The 15,736-nt window shown below is 36.3% G+C and overlaps 1 protein-coding gene across 1 annotated transcript in view; it reads left to right on the plus strand.

The window, feature by feature from the left end:
• Window positions 1-15,736, plus strand: part of pex14 (peroxisomal biogenesis factor 14) — a 79,019-nt gene that overhangs the window by 849 nt on the left and 62,434 nt on the right. Inside the window, exon 2 of the mRNA XM_059541332.1 lies at window positions 3,419-3,463. Coding sequence (XP_059397315.1) covers window positions 3,419-3,463 — 45 coding nt within the window. The remainder of the gene's footprint in view (window positions 1-3,418; window positions 3,464-15,736) is intronic.

The following is a 15,736-nucleotide window of genomic DNA, read 5'->3' on the forward strand; positions in this document are numbered from 1 at the left end:
ATATCAATTGACATTATTTAATTAATTTTACTTTAATATGTATTATTTTTTATTAATACTTTATTTCATTAATTAAACTTATTACTTGCATTTTCTTTACTCAACATTTTAAACGACTCGTACTCTTATATTTTTCTTTAAATTATATAAAATACTTTGAATTATTAAAGCTTAAAATGTGCTATATAAATGACAACAATGAATAAAAGGGATAACAATCTTTCATCATATTTTATTTATTTTAATTGGGACACAAGTCCAGATGTTATGCAGAATGACTTCCTCAATCACTATTCATTTCCAGTGCATCTTTTTTGTATGATATTTGTTTTTTCAACTGATGACAGACTTTTCATTTTTGGGCTTGCAATCATAACTAAATGTTCTTAATTAATCAAATGTCTCATTTTTAAGGTTAGGATGTGAATATTGCATTATTATTCCTGTACATTTTTCTCTATTAAATACTGTAATGGAAACATTTGTCATAAATACTTGCTTTTTAAATATATGAATTTTATGACTGTTTAAGATATGCTTATTTTTAATTAGTTTTTTGGAAGTATGTAGAGGATGCCTGGCCTGTATTCTGAAGCTGAGTTTTGTTCGATCAGTGTATCAACTCTGTTCGTGTGTGTTCGAGCAGTGTGAAAATAATTAAATCTGTTGCCAACTTTAGAATGTTTGAAGTGTTGCCGTTTGTTAGAGTGTGTTTAACCAGCCTAGATAAGAAGTTCAGTCTGATGATATTTGCTCTGTTTCTGAGAGTAATGAGATGCCTTTAGTCTGCAGCTCTTACATAGCAGTCGTTGCAGTCTTGACACTGAAATTAGAGCTTTGCTATTACATAAAAAATTTAAAATATATTAATATATAGAACAATTATTTTAAATAATAATAATATTTTAATGATTGTAATATTTCTCTGGTTTGGATCAAATAAATGCAGCCTTGTTGAACAAAAAAATTAAAATCTGACCCCAAAATTTTTTTTTGTTAATGTATGAACGTTCTATATAATATATTTAAAATGTATAAATTGTTTCTATTGTGTCCTTGAGCCTGACACTTAGCCCAATGTTGCATTCAGAAGACAATGGAATATAGATAACACATCAAATGTTAAAAGTGAGACACTTTTTAAATGTCATGCCTAATATTGGCTCAATTTGGATTTCAAAAGAGCTACACATTCCAAAAAAGTTGGGACAGGTAGCAATAACAAGCCAGAAATGTTTAATGTACATATACGGAACAGCTGGAGAACCAATTTGCAACTTATTAGGTAAATTGGGAACATGATTGGGTATAAAAAGAGCCTCTCAGAGTGACAGTGTCTCTCAGAAGTCAAGATGGGCAGAGGATCACCTATTCCCCCAATGCTGTGGCGAAAAATAGTGGAGCAATATCAGAAAGGAGTTTCTCAGAAAGAAATTGCAAAGAGTTTGAAGTTATCATCATCTACAGTTCATAATATCATCCAAAGATTCAGAGAATCTGGAACAATCTCTGTGCATAAGGGTCAAGGCCGGAAAACCATACTGGATGCCCGTGATCTTTGGGCCCAGACGGCACTGCATCACATACAGGAATGCTACTGTAATGGAAATCACAACATGGGCTCAGGAATACTTCTAGAAAACATTGTCGGTGAACACAATCCACTGTGCCATTCGCCGTTGCCAGCTAAAACTCTATAGGTCAAAAAAGAAGCCATATCTAAACATGATCCAGAAGCGCAGGCGTTTTTCCCTGGGCCAAGGCTCATTTAAAATGGACTGTGGCAAAATGGAAAACTGTTTGAAGTTTGAAATTTGAAGTTCTTTTTGGAATACTGGGATGCCATGTCATCCGGACTAAAGAGGACAAGGACAACCCAAGTTGTTATCAGCGCTCAGTTCAGAAGCCTGCATCTCTGATGGTATGGGGTTGCATGAGTGCGTGTGGCATGGGCAGCTTACACTTCTGGAAAGGCACCATCAATGCTGAAAGGTATATCCAAGTTCTTGCACAACATATGATCCCATCCAGACGTCGTTTCTTTCAGGGAAGACTTTGCATTTTCCAACATGACAATGCCAGACCACATACTGCATCAATTACAACATCATGGCTGCGTAGGAGGAGGATCCGGGTAGTGAAATGGCCAGCCTGCAGTCCAGATCTTTCACCCATAGAAAACATTTGGCGCATCATAAAGAGGAAGATGCGACAAAGAAGACCTAAGACAGTTGAGCAACTAGAAGCCTGTTTTAGACAAGAATGGTACAACATTACTATTCCTAAACTTGAGCAACTTGTCTCCTCAATCCCCAGACGTTTAAAGAGATGTGTTGATGCCATGAAATTGAAAATCAACTTATTTTTCCCTTAAAATGATACATTTTCTCAGTTGAAACATTTGATATGGCATCTATATCGTATTCTGAATAATATATTGAAATTTGAAACTTCCACATCATTGCATTATAAAATAAAAAGCCACTAAGCCAGAATCACACAGACCTGTAGATCTGCCTCGGACATGAGGATAATACTGGCAAGGTCCTGTTTGAGCTGTTCTGCCAAACTGCGCCAAGGTTCAAACCCATCAACTGTGTCTTTCCCATCTACCTCCAGAACAGTGCAATTTCTGCAAGGCTGTGCTGTCCCTTCAACATTGCATTCTCTTTTTTTTATTCACAATTTGTACAGTGTCACAACTTTTTTGGAATCGGGTTTGTAGTTTTGTATGGGCAAAGAGACAAATTAACCAATGTGCCATCAGTTTATCTCAGACTTATTATAGGTAGATCCTATCTTGGATCCTATCATTTAGGCCCTTAATTTGTTCTTTGATGATGCTATTTATTGTGATTCATTTCTGAATGATAAAGGAGGGCTGTGTACACTACCATTCAAAATGTTGGCATTGGTAAGACTTCTTAATGTTTTCAAAAGAAGTCTCATATGCTCACCAAGGGTGCATTTATTTATTTAAAAAATACAATAAAACCTTAATATTGTTGCAATTTCAAATAACAGTATTTTTATTAGTATTATACATGTAATGGCAAAACAGTCTTTTTTTTTAAGCTTTTCCATTAAAATGTTGTGAAAATGTTGGGGTTCTTTGATGAATAGAACATTTGAAAGAACATAATTTGTTTGAAATAGAATAATATACATTTTTTTTCTGTCACTTAATGAATTTAATGCATCCTTAAATGTTTTATTTATTTAAAACAACAAACAAAATAATAATAATTTTGAAAGGTAGTGTACATTTTTGGTGGGGGATTATTGGTTGCTTATATACTTTTGTCTGGTTAGGTTCTCTGTCATTAGAGTCCAGCACTTTACTGCAACAGACTCACATGTATGTCATAAATTCTGCCACTAGATGGCGCTGTAACACAATGCTGCTGGTTTATTTCAGAACGCTGCTCCACATAAAGAAGACGCGCCTCCAAGAGAAGCGCTGGTAAGTGATTGTGATTCAGACTAACTAGCACGCGTGACTCTGGACAGAGATTTTGGTTGCACTTTATTTTACAGTACGTGTACTAACATGTACTTATAGTGTACTTACAGTGTATTTATCTAAGAAAGTTCTGGTAACACAAGGTTACTACATAGGGTAGGGTTAGGTTTAGGGGTAGGTTCACGGTTAGTACCTAGTTATTACATAGTTATTGGAATTACTATAATAAGTACATAGTATGTACATGAGGAACAGGACTGTAAAATAAAGTGCTACCGAGATTTTATAGGAGTAGACTCAGTTTGAAACAATAATATTAAAATTAAATTGGTTTGCATTATTTAACGCAATAGAAAAATACAAAAACAGAATTGTTAGCAAAAATTTTTTATATTGTACTGTTCTTACTCTTATTTACATATTTCTTGGTCATTTCTTTCTTTATTATATTGTTGTTTTTGTAGAAACAATAACTCAGGTGTTTCTGTATTTTACACAGAATTTACTACTTTATTAGTCTTGTTGGAGTTTCTAGGTGTACTACTGTTTAAATGTTTGGGCTCAGTGAGATTTAATGTGTCCTTTCTGAGAAAGAGAGAGAGAGAAAAAAAGCCTATTTAAGGACACATTAAACTGATCAAAAGTTACAGGAGAAAATTCACACTTCAAACAAATACTGTTTATTTGAACTTTATACTAATCAAAGAATAAATAAAAATCATCATTTCCACAAAAATACCAAGCAGCACAACTTTTTTTTTTTTTTCTTGAATCAGCATATGAGAATGATTTCAGAAGGATCCAGTGAAAATAAAGACTGGAGTCATGGCCTCTTAAAAAAAACAAGCTTTACCATCAAAGGAAAATTACATTCTAAAAAATTTAAAATAGAAAATATTTAGTTTAAATTGTAATAATATTTCATACATTTACAGTTTTTATTGTATAAATGCAGCAAAGGTGAGCATAAGAAACTAAAGTTTTCTGAAATATAAAAAAATCTTACCAACCCCACACTTTTGAACAGTAGCGTATGATATATTTTTCATTGATAGAATGTAATTTTAAGCATGTCAGAGATGTCATTGACTGTGATTATCTGAAAACATTTGATCACCAATTATAGAAGATTTGCTAGCGGACCGTTTTGTGTTCATTGGATATGATTGGATATGAATGGAGTAATCCTTACCCATCCTCAGTAGTGGAACTGCTCGCTATATTGTATTGCTTTTAAAATAGGAAGTTCTTGGATTATCTATGGCACATTTACTATCATTGGACAATTACGCAGTCTATTGTGCAGTTTTGTGTGATGTGATTTTCCGCTATGAATGATATCTAGCCATGCTCAAAGCACTGTCCTCAACAGTGGGAAAAATGTTATTAAGACTTCTTGGCTTTCTAACTGCTTGACAAGTCCCCCTTTTTTCCTCTGCTTTTCTCGTTTTGATGAGCTGCTCTTAGTTAAGTGGATTATTACAGCTCTGGATAATTCATGTCACAAGGCATTATTTGGATGGGGTGAATAATTGAAATCTGTGTCTGAAAGGATTTGATGTGGATGAGCGGAAGGGGAATAGTGGCAGGGCTGGAGGGAGCTCTGAGCGCGAGTGCCGGGGTGTCAGGCTGGGGACACCGGTCATGTTAACAGGTTCTGACTCACCTCGCCGGATGGGTGGTCCTTGCTCCTCGGTGGCAGGCGACTCTGGCTGGAGTCTGAGCCAGAGCAGGTTTGAACCTGTGCTGATCTCTGGCCTGTCAGTCAAACCCAGTACCAGTGGCCTTCAGGGCTGTCCCTCTCCCACACACTGCACACTACTTCATCATTTCTTCATTTAACCGCCCACTCTCTTTTTCATTTTCCTTCCCTTCTTCTCATTTTCTTTCCTTCCTGTTCTTTTCCTTCTCCTTCTCCTTTTCCTTTTTCACTTTCCTTTTTTTCTCCTTTTTTTCAATTTTCACTTCTATTTTCATGTCCAGTACAATTTCCATTTCTTCTCTTCTCTTCCCTTTACTTTTTTCTTTTCTTTTTCTTGTTTATTTCCATTAGTTGTGTTCTTTTCATTTCTTTCCATTTCACTTTCTTTTTATTTTCCCTTTACATTTCCCTTTCCTTTCATTTTCATTACTTTCTGCTCTCTGCCTTTGCCCTTTTTCTTTTTCTTGATTCTACATTCTACATTTTCCTTTTATTTTTTTCTCCTTTTCTGTTCATTGACCAAGGCATTTGCCTTGCCTTCTGCCTTGCCTTGCTCTCTGTCCTTTTCCTCCATCTGTTGCTCTTCCCCTTCTCCCTCTTTGCCCCCCCCCCCCCCCCCCCCCAGTCTACATCTGAAAGTCACAAATATAGGAATATCACCATTAGGGTTGCAAAGGGGTGGAAAATCTCCAGAAAATTTCCTGCAATTTTCCTGAAATGTTCCATCTTTGTGCAATCCTATTCAGCATTTATTATTAAACCACAGAATGCCCATAAATTCCCTACTGAGTAACGTAGCAACAAAAGCCAAAGGTTTAACCATATCCAGGCTTGGAGGAGTTAAAAATCAACCCCCAGATCACCTCAGGCTGTAAGAGAGCCGTGTTTGTCAGCTCTCTTGTTTGCCTTTTAGACTTCTGTGGTGGGCTTTCTGCCTCAAAGGTGTGTGAAAGGTTAAATATCTTTCCCTCCAGTGGTGTTTTGCGGTACCCTCCTGCGATCTACTTCCATTGACTGCAACACTCAGCGTGTTGGCATGGTAACTGCCGGCTCCATGGGATGCTCTCCCATCCTTGCTCTGCCCGCTGGGGTTCCACTGTGTGCCCCAAATATCACTGGCCTCCTGTGGAAAGTGCGAGGGATGCAGGAGCAGAGGGAGGAGGTGAAAGGAGGAAAAAAAGGAAAGTTGTCAGAAGAACATCCCGCTCTCACCGCAACTTCAAAAGCTCCCCTTCCCCAGGACATTAAGCAACTGTGATGAAAAATTTAGCAAGCGTTAAATAAGGTGCTTTGAAATGATCTGTTTTGGCTCGGCAGTCTCTGAATTTCCGGAGCCCCTCTGCTATCATCACCACACTGGAAAAAAAAGAGACAACATCCCCAAAGCCTAGGGATTGGGGTCTGCCTGACGAGATGCCAGTGTTGACATTATAGCCAGTGGCATTGGTCATCTCTTTACACCATTATTTTCTTTATATCATACACCTTGCTGTTGCTTCTAGCGCTCCAGGCATTGGAAACACATCTGTTGCTCGAATCTTGGTTATGAAATATGCTTGCACCTCACAGGGATTCGTGTAAAATAACACAGATGGCAGAAGGAATAGGTTATCCACCTGGAGCATCCGTTTATAAGTGAGGTTTGATCTGTGGGTCACTGTAGACATTTTGGGACAGCATTTGTATTTTGTTTCAATTTCTCTGTTTCCTGATTATGAAACTTGGAAGTTGATTATTGAGGGAATGAGGGGTGGTTAACCAGTAATAACCCAAAAGACTTAAACTGTGCTCACTTTCAAACTGTGCTGCAATTTAATTTGCCTGGGGATCCATCCTCGAACTTTCCTCTTTTTTCCCCCACCCTTTGCTCATTACTTTAATTGTAATTGTAATCCTTTATTGGAGCTGTCTGCAGTAAAGGAGAGTTATGGTTGGCGTGGGGGCACGGGCCACAGAGATGTTTCATGATTGTTGGGGATGATGGTCACTAGGTGGAGATGAGCGGGCCAATGAGAGGTCTCTCATTCCTGGGAGACTGCCTTGAGGATCTGACTGGGTTGATTGAAGCAGCACACCTTGGCGGAACATATTTTCCAAAGGTGCGGTGCCCAGTCTCTTTCCTGTTCCCAGAATTTCACCAATGTTTTTGGCTGGAAAAAATAATTCTGTCCGCACCAAAGCCTTATTAAATTTACCTTATGTTTGTATAAAATCCTTCTGGGGAAAAAAAGAGCTAATATATTATGTGTAAATAAATTGCTATGAATTAAAATATGTACGTAAATATACACTACCTTTTAAAAGTTTGAGGTCGGTATGATTCTTGAATGAAATTAATGGTTTTATTCAGCAAGGACACATGCGATTCAAATTGAGAGACATTTATAATGTCACAAAAGATTTAAATTTCAAATAAATGTTTTCTATTCATAAAAAAATCCTGAAAAGTGTATCACAGTAGTTTTTACTGTATCTGTCTTTTAAAACTTTTCAAAAACAAGAAATCTTACCTACCCTGAACATAAAAAAAATCTATATATTTAAAAATAATAAGAGTTTGGACGCAATAGCATCTTTAGGTTATAATAACATTTAGGCCTGCAACTAACGATTATTTTGATAATCGATTAATCTGTCGATTATTTTTACGATTAATCGATTAATCTTTATATACTTATATTTTAGTTTTGCCCATTTTTTCCAATTAAATTTTTAACAAAGAGTCTTTATCATTCAACATAGACTTTTAGAGATTTTAACCATTTTGCATTGTCATATCCTCATCAAAAATATACCTGGAGTTTTGTTTTATTATGTGTTAGTAATCCTTTGTCAAACTCTTCTGCAATCAGAACACTGACCCATACTCTAGCAAATTTCACAAGATTTCAAATAATGTTTTCACCATGGCAGTCCTTAGGGCTCCTAAAGTAGTTTAACATCCCAAACAAAGCTTATTAAGGAATCTTTCAGAACATATTTTCACTAAGAATAAGAATAAAACAGAATAAATTTGCAATACATTGCATTTTATTATTTTTTTCCTATAAACACACAACTTATACCTGGGAAACCGCTTTATAGCTTATGCTGTGAAATTGTAAACAATCCTTCGAATAAAGTGCCAGCGGCATGAAACCTGAATGGAACTCACATTTTAAAGTAAAATCCATCAGAAGGTTGTCCAGAAAAAAAAAACAATTTGACGCACAAAAAAACCTGCTGTGTGAAAAAGAGCAGTGAATACTTAGAAAAAAAGTGCATTTCAAATACATTTAAACATATACCTCTCTCATTCAGTCATAATTAGGCTGCAAGACTGAATTATGAACTGGTAAATGACAAACTGAACACTGAACATGTTTGTAAATCTTTAAATGTTAACTGTTAAAAAGCAATGTTATTAGCTTTTACGACTAAACATTTGCAAACAACATTGTACTGGAGAATCTGCACAAATAAAAGTGTTAAACAGTTCAGTAGTGCAGAGTTTACAGGTTACTCTTCTTTTTTGAAAGCTCAAAGTAAAGTACTCCCACACTTTGGATGACTTTGTTCGATTAGTTTTATCTTCCGCTTTCTTCTTTTTCTTTCTTAAGCTTACTCCACTGCTGTCCGTCTCCAGCATCTCGCTGAATGCTGCAGATGCAGTTCGGGAAGCACGTGACATAAAACGAGGCCAGCTATTGGCTATTCACTACTTCTCCTGCTGTACTGGCTGAGTAAAACCTCCGGTGGCTCATTACTGCCACACTTTGGTCATCGCAGATTTAAAATATGTACAAAATGAGCCGCTTACGGCAAATAAACTAAATTAGTTGACAACTATTTTAATAATCGATTTTAATCGATTAAATCGATTAGTAGTTTCAGCTCTAAGAACATTACAAATTCTAATCCAGGTTATGATTTTCAAAGATGTATTATAAAATTGTATTATTTTCCCCCCAAAATGCAAAAATCCATGATACTTCTTTTTCTTCTCAAAATGCAATAAATCCATTGAATCAATACGAAAGTTATCCACTTATGACAGCCTCTGAACTTGGTCAATACTAATCTTATATACAGGCACTTGACTAAAATACATTCATCAGTCATCGCTTCCAAAATGAATTCAGCAGGTCATCTTGTTAATGCTATAAATTAAATACAGCACTCACTGTCTAGAGTGCGTGGAATGGTGTGCTGTGATTGGTTGTTACTGTTTACAGTGCGTGGAATTGTGCGCTGTGATTGGTTGAGCGGATATATTGCATTCTGCAAAAAAGGGAGACTGACGTTTGTTACGGTTTGGAAAATATATATATATATATATATATATATATATATATATATATATATATATATATGTGTGTGTGTGTGTGTGTGTGTGTGTGTGTGTGTGTGTGTGTGTGTGTGTGTGTGTGTGTGTGTGTTTATATATAAAGAAACCCATTATGCCTATGGAGAGTCCTCACAAAGAAAGTAAACCAGACACGTGTGTGTGTTAGTTAGGTCAACATTTAGCTGACAAAAAAGTAGAATGTTTGCTGAAGTCCGAGCTGAGCACTGGCACTAGGACTGTTTTGGTGGTAAGTAGTATTTTGTTTATACCATATGTGCATTTTAGAGATGGATGAGGAACTCACTTGTGTTTGTGTGAGATTGTGGAAGTTTATTTAGTGTTGTTGCAACAGGCACTGTCTTGTCCTGAGCTTGAGCTTGTGGATAATGATACAGGAAAGGCCTGCGGTTTTATTGTTGCTGTGTTGCACTTTTCCGTCCCCCTCCCCACCAGCCTTGTCCAAGCCGCATTGAAAGGGCTCTGTATGAATTTTCACCGTCACATTCAAGGGCGAACGGCACAGGGTCAGCTAATTGCTTTTATAATTATGATTTCACGTCAGATTTATCGTGCATGCTTGAAGTCTGCAGATCAGGGGCTTCGAAAATGTGTTTACAGCTCTTGGCTCATCTGTTCCAGTCAGTCTTTTTGACTCAATTTAGCAGATTAGAGGTGAATAGATGAGACCTGGGTTCCTCTTCAAGCCCCAATGTGTATAATTTCAGAACTCCATCTGTAAAGTCCCCTACTGAATGTGTTTGTTTACTGCTGTGAAATGCTTATTAAACGACACAAACCATAAATCCCAGTTTTGCGTTTGAACCATGAAATGCCATCTCTCCAGTCCTCATTTGTTTTCGGCCTGAGTGACTCTGTTATTTAGCCTCTTTTATAGTAGTTTCCATAACTGTAAACGGTTATTTTTTATTTTTTTTATGTTGGTCATATATATTTTTTTTCTGATTCTCTTTGAAAAGGCTGAGTAGATAAAGATGAGTGGCGCCCAGATTTCTTTACGTTGTGGTTTTGGTCTCATGTGTGCTGTTGGACCAGATTTCTGGAGCCGGTCCCCCTGAGGCCAAATTCAGCAGATTTATGGCCAAACATCTTCCCACATGAAAAGCCCATTTTTCTTCTTTTCATTTTCTTCTTGTGTCTGTGTGTGTGTGTGTGTGAATTTCCTTAAAATCCTTAATAATGAGTTAAGGGGTTCTTTGCTGATATCAAATCTTGCTGCTGTCTTTTGAAATTTCTCATGTCAAGTCTTTTGACATTAAGTCATAATTCAAAGTTATTAGCTGATCTCAGCTTCAAGAGTCTAAGATATATTTCCAAACATGTTATTACATTACATCATAGTGACTGACATACATGTTCCTTGGATATAAAGTTTGAAACCATTTGTGGAATTATAAATGAATACATAAATATATTCAACTTAAAAGATCTAAAACTTTTTTCATATTACCATTCATAAGGTAGTTTCTTTTCTTTTCTTTTGAAGGAAATTAGTAATTTATTTTGCAAGGATGTATTGCACTGATTAAAAGTAACAGTTAAGACTATATTATATATATATATTTAATGGTTTAAACAGTTTCCTGGTTTTATTCTCTTCGATATTTTATTATTTGATTATATTTTATTATTATTTGTAGTTCTGACACCATTATAGTCATGGTGTAATTTTCTTTAGAATCACTTGGTACATAAGTCCTTGTGAGAGCTGAATTCTTCTTTCATTATTGTCTGAATGGCTCTAGTTTCTTGACATCCATTATTTTGTTTTGCTGGAGTTCCTGTGGGAAGATTCATTCGATTTGTCAGGTGACTCAAAGAAAATCAATTACAGAAATCAATTAAAACTGCCTGGGTCATCACTAGCGTCTATGGTTATTTGTCTATTTCTCATGATTACCGCCCATTTCATCAGAATGAGGCCTTTCCATTTGTCAGTCACAAGCTTTCATGACGGTTTTGTGTTTGCCTGTGTAAGCTAGTAATTAACGTTTGACCACAGAGAATGTTTGTTAGGAAATTGTTGACATCTAGCCTGTTAAACATTACAATCTGTGTCATATTATTCTTGAAGCCAAGCTTTTCCAAGCCAAAAACCACTTGCTTCATCTTGCTTCCTTTTATGGTCTGTCAAAATGACTGAGAATGTCTTGAATTTAGGAAATTGCGGGTTATAGCCCATTAAATTCTCCAAGGATCCTTAATTAAATCCTCTTTTATAATGTGCGTCTCTGTTTGTCAGTGTGTATTTCTCTCCGTCTGCTCCTTTTCCATGTGTCTAGATTAATTTTGTATGACATATACTGAAGAAAATTATAAACGCAACACTTTTGTTTTTGCCCCCATTTTTCATGGCCGCACTTTAGAGTGGCCTTTTATTGCGGCAGTCTAAGGCATACCTGTGCAATACTCATGCTGTCTAATCAGCATCTTGATATGCCACACCTGTGAGGTGGATGGATCATCTCGGCAAAGTAGAAGTGCTCACTAACACAGATTTAGACAGATTTGTGAACAATATTTGAGAGATATAGGCCTTTTGTGTGCATAGAAAATGTCTTGGATCTTTGAGTTAAGCTCATGAAAAATGGGGTCCAAAACAAAAGTGTTGCGTTTCTAATTTTGTTCAGTGTAGTTTAACATAACACTATCCTCTTTTCACATGGCTCAGTGACCTGATGAGTGTGGGCCGCACTCCCTGGGAACGTGCGGTTTATTTTCAGCGCTTTCTTTCTGATGTTCTCAGTTTGCCAACTGCTTTGAAGGCAGGCTTTAATTGAACTCTTTGATTACCCAGAAATCAATAAAACATAATTTATACTTGCCCCGCAATTTATAAAATCTTGGCAAATATATTAACTCTAACAGAATGGCAAGTACAGATCTGTAATTTCTAGTTTGGCCATAGCCTGCTGAACTATGTCATTATATGTTCGCCCGACACGATGATGGAAATATGACCGGGTTTTAATTATAGCGTAGCTGTGTTTTTAAAGAGAATGGAAGGAGATGTGTGACACTAGTTTGGCTTGAGCTTTGCAATTACTTCCGTTTGATGTGAAGGTTCTCTTTGGCGGCAGATATGAAGTGGAGCAGAAAACGTCGAAGAGATGTATAGCATGTAATGGAAAGAGAGAGACTCGCCATATGAGTGACGATCAGGTCGAAACAGCAACTGTCACTCCTCTTGAACGTGCATGTGCAAGTCTCCCTCCACCTCCAATGTCACTTTCAAGGCATAATTACTCCAAGGTGTGTTGACTAGTCTAAGAAGCAATTATGCCAGTTTTTCCACTGCAAATGAGGAGACATGATGGCCCCCTGATTGACAGGATATGTGCTTTAATAAATAAATGACTATGGTAATGCAGGTACAGAGAGCCTTTGAAATGTCACCAACTTTCCCATTGCAGGTCCTGTCCCTGTGATTTTAATGAACAGGAGTGGGACTAAAGCCCTGTGTTTCTGACTCCCAGGATCTGTCAGGAGGACCGACCGACCGGCAGGCAGCATTTCATTTCGAAACGCCTAGCACTGAGAGTGTTTCCTCAGATTTTTCTAGGAGTGTTTGATCAAACGAATAAGGCTGAAAAAAAAAGTCTCCACGGTGTACTGCGAAAGCCAAATTTTTCTTGTTGTACCTCTTTGATGTGCCCGATTATGTCTGGAAGTCTAGAAATCAGAGAAAAATGTGATGTAATTGACACATTGGGACTGTTCTTTATCTGCCTGCGCAGTAAGTTATTAGCAGTTAATTCATCTGCTAACTCCCCTGCAGCGCCTGTTATTTGTTTAAATGGAGAGATTCCCATGGTACATTTGTAACTACACTGCTGAAATGCTTCTCTCTATAATTATTTAACATTACACGCTGACTTATAGTGGTTATCGGTGCTGGAATATTAACATGGGAAGAGGCGAGGCTGTTTAATCAAGACTGAGACTTTGGGGCAGTGTTGTGTTTAGAAACGCATGGGTTTGCTATGATCTGCTTTTGAATGCTATGGCAAATGTCGGTTTCCTTGAACAATTACACTTAACATTTGGCATATTTGAAGGTGTTTGAAGTGTTGGACACATCTCTTACCAATAAGACAGAAAGGCTTTGAAAGACCCTTTGATGGTCCCCTGCTTCCCATCCAGTAGATGCAAACAATACATCAATGTGCAGAAAAGAAGCAGACTTGCTCTACTTTTTTCGAGTTCACTCCATTGTATCATACTCTACTTTAGCCAAGTATTGTCTATTGCACTTAACTGTAGTTTAGTCTATTCTAAAGGTTTTAAACTGGGGTTAAAAGACCCACAGGGAACCACAAGGAGGTGCTGTTTATTTGATCAATTTATGTAGACCAGTGGTTCCCAAACTTTTTCAACTCGTGGCCCACACAACCAAACACATATGTTGGCGCGGCCCACTGCAAAAAAATTAACTGACCCCGCTATTGTTGGGTTAATAACTTAGTACTCAGAAGCTAGATTGTTAACTGTCTTTATTGAATGAATTGGCAATGAACAGAAAATAACTCGAGCTGGCACCGCTAGGCACAACTGCTGTTGTTCTGTAGCATATGCAGAAAAAATATCTAAGATAAATTGGCGGTTTATTCTTAAACCAATCAGCGAGCTCGAACAGTGGATAATTGATTACATTTATATAGCGCTTTTCCAGGCACTCAAAGCACTTTACACAGTCAGGGGGTATCTCCTCATCCACCACCAGTGTGCAGCATCCACCTGGATGATGCGACGGCAGCCATATTGTGCCAGAACGCCCACTACACACCAGCTTACTGGTGGAGAGGAGACAGAGTGATGGAGCCAATCAATGGATATGGGGATTGTTAGGAGGCCATGATGGTCAGAGGCCAATGGGCGAATTTAGCCAGGATGCCGAGGTCATACCTCTACTCATTTCAAAAGACATCCTGGGATTTTAATGACCACAGAGAGTCAGGACCTCAGTTTACTGTCTGATCCGAAGGACGGTACTTGTTGACAGTATAGTGTCCCCATCACTACACTGGGGCGCTAAGACCCACACAGACCACAGGTGAGCACCCCCTGCTGGTCTCACTAGCACCTCCACCTTCCAGCAGCAACCTAGTTTTCACAGGAGGTCTCCCATCCAGGTACTGACCAGGCTCAGCCCTGCTTAGCTTCAATGGGAAACCGGTCTTGGGCTCCAGGGTGACATGGCAGCCGTGGAAGCATAGTTACAGTTTAATATTTATTTTTTGTTATTTAATTATACATACATATATATACATATATATATATACATACATATATATATATATATATATATATATATATATATATATATATACACACATATATATATATATATATATATATATATATATATATATATATATATATATATATACACACATATATATATATATATATATATATATATATATATATATATATATATATATATGTGTATATGTGTGTATATATATATATATATATATATACACATATACACACATATATATATATATATATATATATATATATATATATATATATATATATGTGTGTATATGTGTGTATATATATATATATATATATATATATATATATATATATATATATATATATGTGTGTGTGTATATATATAAATATATGTGTGTGTGTATGTATATATATATATATATATATATATATATATATATATATATATATATATATATATATATATATATATATATATATATATATATATATATATATAACAAAATAATTGTTCTGTCTGTCTAGTTGTTTATTACATGTACATGTACTTTGGACAAGTTCTGGTAATATATTTAATTCTGCATTCTAAAGTTAGTTCCGGGGTTTTACAAACTTATTATTATTATTATTATTGTATTTAAATATTATTTTCATATAATATTTTAACAGTTTACTTTAATACAATGGCATTTATTTAATTTTATTAAATTTTGATGTCCTTATAAATTTGTATTTTCTTACACAGTATAAATGCATATATAGAGAGAGAGAAAGAGAGGGCTACAGGAAGGAAAAAAACTGCCTTTATTTAATAAAAAAAAAAAAATAAAAATAGGTGCCTCAAGGGAATCATGACTGGGAGGCTCCTTGGCATCAACAAGTTTGAAAAACTGTGGCCTAATCTACTTTACTCCAGTGTAGTTTTTTTACTATCATTTAGTGCAGTCTGGCGTCTGCTTTACCTCATTGTACTCTCCTCCAG

Source organism: Carassius carassius, chromosome 46, assembly GCF_963082965.1.
Source record: "Carassius carassius chromosome 46, fCarCar2.1, whole genome shotgun sequence".
NCBI lineage: Eukaryota > Metazoa > Chordata > Actinopteri > Cypriniformes > Cyprinidae > Carassius > Carassius carassius.